The following is a 6,558-nucleotide window of genomic DNA, read 5'->3' on the forward strand; positions in this document are numbered from 1 at the left end:
TTTCTAAGTACTATTATAAATATTTGAATTTCTATCTAAAAAATAATTATAAAAAAATTAAAATTTTAAGAACTACATTAAATATTCACGCAAACTTCATGTACTATTGTAAAAATTTACTCAATTCTTTTTAGCTAGCTGCCTGAGTGCCTGCATTATTATTTTGTATGATTGATCATGATGTATATATAATGAATGAGACCCGTGACTTTATGTGGTCCTATACTCTCTAACTTCTTATCGGAGTTCAATAGAAATGGCTGCATTACATGTGTGGTTATAAATTATTTTTTAGACTTAATTAGTTTGAAAAATTCTATATATAAAAAGTCCAAAAAGCAAAAATGTTTAAATATATAACTGGACTAAAATCTTCTGCTTGGTCATGCACGTGGATACAATAATTAGACTCAATCATCTGCTAATCGCTATATACGACAAACTTGAAAGGATTTGGATTATTTTGAGGAACACTAGAAATATTTGTCCAATGACGTGAAGTATCGGTCATCACCATCTTATTTTGATATTTTCGGCCACCAGCACTGCTCCGTTGAATCCATTTTCAAATTTCACTCGACATTCGACACGTTGCTTATCTTTCGTATTAAAACAGCACATGTTGTCTCCATGTGTTTGACATTTTTGAATATTTTCTTGACGCATATGGTACAGAATATGCTTTTTATAATATTTGAATTGATTGGTATACTTAAATCATGGAGTATGAAGGGATTTTTTTTGGGCAATTTACGTTAGTAAATTGTTTCAGTTTTAATATTACGTAAATACATTGTTTCCAAATCTAATACGCAAATACATTGATTCACATATCTATATAAACTGTTACTGACAGTAGCGATTTACAGGTGTGCATAAATCGCTACAACTAGCCGCGGTTTACGTGTTAAAAGGGTAATACATAAACCGCTACAAGTAACAGCGGTTTACGTGTGTGCGTGTGTGAGGGTAAACCGCTATAGGCTATAGCGGTTTACGTGTAGTTGGCTGAATGGGACTGCCTATATAAACTATGGAGGGGCCAAATGTGGAGAGGTAGAGTGTTATTCACAAATGGAAGGGGAGGATAGTTTTGTGGCTCTGGTTCACTGCTCTGGAAAAATTCAAAAGAGCAAAAGACATGGTGTAAAATTCACAGATAGAGAACCGTTTAGTATTTTTATCCGATCGTCGAATACGTTGGCAGAGATTAAGCTAAGCATATTACGGAAGTTCGGTACCTGTGGGACGAAGTGGGTAAAAAAGTTATTTTACAAGATTCCCATTGCCGTTGTGTCAACTGGTGTGAGATATGAGACCTTCGTGATCGGTCGGATGAAAACCTGCAGGTCTTGTTTCACCGCAGGCGTAGTTTTCCGGAGGTGAGGATACCTGAGCTGCTTGCGAAGTTGGAAGATGATGTGGATAGCTCTAGGACATCGGCACCGAATCCTCAGTCGACCACAGCCGGTGGTGCATCGACATCGATGCCTGTGATAGCAGCGGCAGTTCCGATTCCTGAGCCCGAACATGCTGGGGCTGTTCATGCATATGTTGCTCCTGTTGTGCCTGATTTTGAATGTGATGCCGGACCGGATCGAGTTGAGAATGCACTGTGTGACGATGATTCGGATGAGGAGCCTGTCGATATTGGTGGGGACAGTGATGATGATATTCCAAGAGGTACATGTTCAACCCATGGAGGTTTCGGTTCTGGAACACAAGAGTACCCTCCCCACCTCTCTTCTTTGAACTTGGAAGCCATCGGCCAACACCAGAATGTAGATGCAACATTCGATGGGCAGGGGATGCATGATGGGACACCTCTGACTGAATTTCAGATTGGCCAATCGTTCCAGAGTAAAGAGGAAGCCGTGTTGAGTGTAAAAAATTACAGTATTCGGCGTGGAGTTGAGTACAAGGTAATGGAGTCCGACAATCTGAAATATCAAGGGAGATGCAAGGAGTTTGGTAACGGGTGCAGGTGGTTGATTCGGATAGTCATGCGGAAAAGGAAGAGCACATGGGAAGTTAGGAGGTACAACGGTCCGCACACGTGTATGGCCACATCGATATCAAGCGACCACAAGCAACTTGATTATCATGTCATCTGTGCGAGAATCTTTCCATTGGTTAGAGCTGATGCGTCGGTGTTGATTAAGGTGTTGCAAGAGGCAACGGAGGCGACATATGGATTCAGGCCTAGTTATCGGAAGGTGTGGTTGGCGAAGTAGAAGGCAGTAGCGCAGATATATGGCGATTGGGAGGAGTCATATGCGGATCTACTTCGATGGATCCTTGGGGTCACATCCACGATGGAAGGTTCCGTTGCTCTGCTGAAGACCTCCCCGGTTAGAGTGGGTGACCAAGTTGATGAAGATAGAGCCTACTTTCATCGGATGTTTTGGACATTTCCTCCGTGTATTGAGGCATTCCGCCACTGTAAGCCGCTCGTAAGCATCGACGGAACACACCTCTATGGCAAGTATGGCGGGACATTGTTGTTGGCGATTGCTCAGGATGGTAACTCGAATATTTTGCCTGTTGCGTTTGCACTCGTGGAGGGAAAAAATGCAGAGTCTTGGTCATCAAGGTTTTCCACAAAATGGCAACCACCGTATATGTACCCGGTTCGCACTCTTGTCCCCAAATAACTGAGTCGATAACAGCATCATGATGTAGGCCCGTGCGTAGATGCGGACAGTGTCCTCGTTCGCATCTAGTGGTAGCACCCTAAACCTCTCGTGGAACCATGTAAAGTGTACTGTCATCTGCTTGACCTTATTCGGTGGAGGCCGCTCACCGAATAGGTCCTCAAACCACTCCCAAGCTGGTCGGCCACCCTCCATGTATTTCTCAAACTCACCAAGGCAACCACTCACAACCTCCCCATCCACAGGCAGCCCTAGCTGAAATGCCACGTCTTGCAATGTCACTGTGCACTCTCCGAAAGGCATATGGAACGTGTGCGTCTCAGGACGCCACCTCTCAACAAACGCACTAACCAATGGCTCATCCAACCAGAACCATTGGCTGTTTAGCCTGGCCAAATGGTACAATCCAGCCCTCTCTAAATACGGGATGATCCTTTTATGCATGGACATATTCTGTTGCCGTCTCACACTGTATATACACCTAGTGGGTTGCACAGAACAGCAAAAAAATACAAAGTCCAATTAAATTCTCCTATCCATAAAAAAATTCCCCTATCTAACTGGATACAAATATCTTAAACCATCAACAAATGATGAACCATCAACAAATTCTCCTATCTAAAAAAAATTTCCCTAATCACGATAGTAAAAATAACAACACACATACTTGAATAAATAACAGCCAGAAATATAAAAATATTATAAAGCTTTAAAATTAAAAACTTCATATCATACAAATACACTAACCAAACTAAAATAATTCACTAACGTCAACTGTCCCTTTCCCTAAACTAAACCAACACCATGTAGAATAACATTCATTGAAGGGATTTGAAATTCAGCTAAGTAGTCATATTTATAACTTAACAAGAAAAACTCAAAATACTAAACCAAACCCATTAAACTAACATCCTAACATGCGAAACCTAATTTCAAACTAGAGGGAATAATCTATAAATTCTAGTTCGTCTACCTTACATACAATTTTTCTGACTAACATATGCAAAGCCTAGAAAAAAATAATTATTAACTAACCTCGTCACCAATAGAACCGGCAATATGCGCAACACCGTTCAGTCGGTACAAGGTCCTGTCTGCCATGATAACTCGCCGGAAGTCACCACTGAGATACCTCGGACCCGCTCTCAACTTGCTCTGACCTCTCTCTAGAATTTCCTCTCTCTAAAAAACTTCACAACCCCTCTAAATGAATAATCCGCGGCTACCACCACGGTTTATATACACAGCACACTACACGTAAACCGCTATAGCCTATAGCGGTTTACCCTATACACGCACACATGTAAACCGCTGTTATTTGTAGCGGTTTATGCACACCTGTAAACCGTTATTGCCAGTAGCGATTTATATAGATATGTGAATCAATGTATTTGCGTATTGGATTTGGAAACAATGCATTTGCATAATATTGAGAGTGAAACAATTTAATAACATAAATTGCCCTTTTTTAATATATAGTTATGGTTGAAAAGATAAGATAGACCATTCTTTTCATATAACTGACCAGAGTTTTTATTGCTTTCAGACATATATGTGTACCGAGAATATCAATATTCTAGTTGTTTTAACCGTTAATCTAAATTATAAGAAATATATATAATATATATTAATTGAAATCAACGGTTAAAATAATTGAAATACTTTTATTTTCAATATATATTTTTTTATTATCTTTTTTTGTGTTATTCTTTTTCTTTTTTTATTGTGAGAAAAAAATAGAAAAAAAAAAGAAGAACAAAAATATACATAAATCTAAAGAAATGCGTGTCTATAAATTTGATTTTATTAAATTTAGTTATGTATTTTGTTTGATACTTTAATTTTTTTTATGATTTAAATAAATAAAGAGTATTTATATAAAAAAAAAACAAAAAATATAAAATATATATAATTTAATTTATTTTTAATATATATTTTATTTTAATAATTAATTTTGATAAATAATTTTAGTATATTGATAAAAACAGTCCATAATAATATAATATGATGCCGTAAACCAAAAAAAGTAATTGAATTTGGTTACAGGATAAAGATAAAAGATCCAGTACCCAAGTCCCGCCCATTCTCAATCTATTGAAATATAAAATTCATATCGTGGTGCCGGTGCTAATGCTACTAGACGACTAGTCTACCACCGCCACAACCACAATTAATTGGAGCCTCCAAATATAGTAGAAACTTAGATGCAGTCCAATTCATATAAAGTTGATAATTGAGAGTCGTATAATGATTTAATTGATTTGACTAAATTTTTATCTAATGACTCTAAATTATCAACTTCACTTAAAATCAACTCCACATGAAATTTTTACCACCAAATATATTATTACTTAATTACTTAATTTCACAACAGACACATACACCTCCACGGCTCCGCTATAAAATCCAATACCTTGCATCAACAACAGAAAGCAAGAATTGAACAAACAAAATGGGTTCTTTGAACATAACAAAGAATAATAAGCCACACGCGGTGTTCATGCCATACCCAGCACAAGGACACATAAACCCAATGCTAAAACTAGCAAAGCTTCTTCACCACAATGGCTTCCACATCACGTTCGTTTACACCGAATACAATCGCAACCGCCTTCTCAAATCCAGAGGCTCCGACTCGCTCAGAAACCTACCATCCTTCCGATTCGAAACCATCCCCGACGGTCTACCCGTGGACCCTAACCCTGTGGATGCAACGCAGGATGTACCGTTACTGTGTGACTCCACTAGTAAAAGGTGCTTGCCGCACTTCAAGAAGCTGATTTCAAAGCTGAATGGCGGTGACAGCGGTGTTCCTCCGGTGACTTGCATAGTATCTGACGGAACGATGAGTTTCGGGATTGAGGCAGCGGAAGAATTGGAGATTCCAGTGGTGGTGTTTTGGACGGCTAGTGGGTGTGGGACCATGTGCTATATGCACTATCGCCAACTTGTTGATAAAGACTTCACTCCCCTTAAAGGTATGTACTTTCCTCTCTGAATTTACTTTTCTATAAATTTTTTTTTAATTAGATTCGAACCCACAACCTCTTAATTAAGTATGAACAGACTATGTCATTTGAGCTATTAGTCATTAGCTTACTTTTCTATAAATTAATTTTAAATAATAACAAAATAAAATAAATATTAATTAACTAATGTTTTTTTTTGTCTTGTTTTAAATAACATTAATTAATTTTCTTTTTGCTTATACTAAAAATATTCCTTCTTAAAAACATTCTTATATAATAATAAGAAAAATACTAAAAAATTATTAAAATTTATTATTTTTATTTTTTAGTTATTAATTAATTATTAATATTTAAAAATAAAGTAAAGTATTGTTTTTGTTCCCAACGTTTGGGGTAAATTCTATTTGTGTCCCTAACGTTTAAATCGTCCTATTTGTATCACGTTTGTAAAAGTGATTCAATGTTATCCTGCCGTCAATTACACATCATGAGCGCTTTAGTTTGAGTTTTAAAAATCTCTTCTTGAAGTTAGAATATAAATGTTTGGGATATAATTGATGATCTACTCCGTGAAATAGCTCATCAAATATTGAAATTAATTTCTACAATATTTATATAATTCACTTTTCTAGGGATATAATTGAATCTAAACACAATAGTGGATATAATATTAAAATCGAACACATTCAAGTGAAACCTAATTGAGAATGAATACATACAAGTGAGAATAATTGAAAAATATAATTTGACTTGTTAGTATAATTGATAGTAAGATAACATTGAATCACTTTTATAAACGTTAAGGATACAAATAGGACGATTTAAACGTTAGGGATACAAATAAGACTTACCCCAAACGTTTGGGACAAAAATGATATTTTACTCTTAAAAATATAATTTAAAATATATACTTAAATTATTGGACTAAAAAAATT

The 6,558-nt window shown here is 36.5% G+C and overlaps 2 protein-coding genes across 3 annotated transcripts in view; both read left to right on the forward strand.

Moving 5' to 3' along the window:
- On the forward strand, positions 1,075-2,234 carry LOC107647684. Its single transcript, XM_016351741.1, has 2 exons — positions 1,075-1,257; positions 1,350-2,234. Exons 1-2 carry the CDS (start codon positions 1,075-1,077, stop codon positions 2,232-2,234), a joined length of 1,068 nt encoding a protein of 355 aa, XP_016207227.1.
- Positions 4,827-6,558, forward strand: part of LOC107605436 (7-deoxyloganetin glucosyltransferase) — a 3,085-nt gene continuing 1,353 nt past the window's right edge. The window contains exon 1 of one of the 2 annotated variants that reach the window (XM_016307316.2): positions 4,827-5,632. In XM_016307316.2, coding sequence (XP_016162802.1) covers positions 5,107-5,632 — 526 coding nt within the window. In that variant the 5' untranslated portion in view covers positions 4,827-5,106. The remainder of the gene's footprint in view (positions 5,633-6,558) is intronic. The other variant, XM_021105210.1, reaches the window with a different exon arrangement.

This window comes from Arachis ipaensis, chromosome B06 (genome assembly GCF_000816755.2).
Source record: "Arachis ipaensis cultivar K30076 chromosome B06, Araip1.1, whole genome shotgun sequence".
Classification (NCBI taxonomy): Eukaryota; Viridiplantae; Streptophyta; class Magnoliopsida; order Fabales; family Fabaceae; genus Arachis; species Arachis ipaensis.

Coding starts and splice junctions, on each gene's coding strand:
- LOC107647684 (XM_016351741.1), top strand. CDS start 1,075: ATGGAAGGGGAGGATAGTTTTGTGGCTCTGGTTCACTGCTCTGGAAAA. Junction 1,258..1,349: donor GTACCTGTGGGACGAAGTGG/GTAAAAAAGTTA, acceptor GAAAACCTGCAG/GTCTTGTTTCACCGCAGGCG.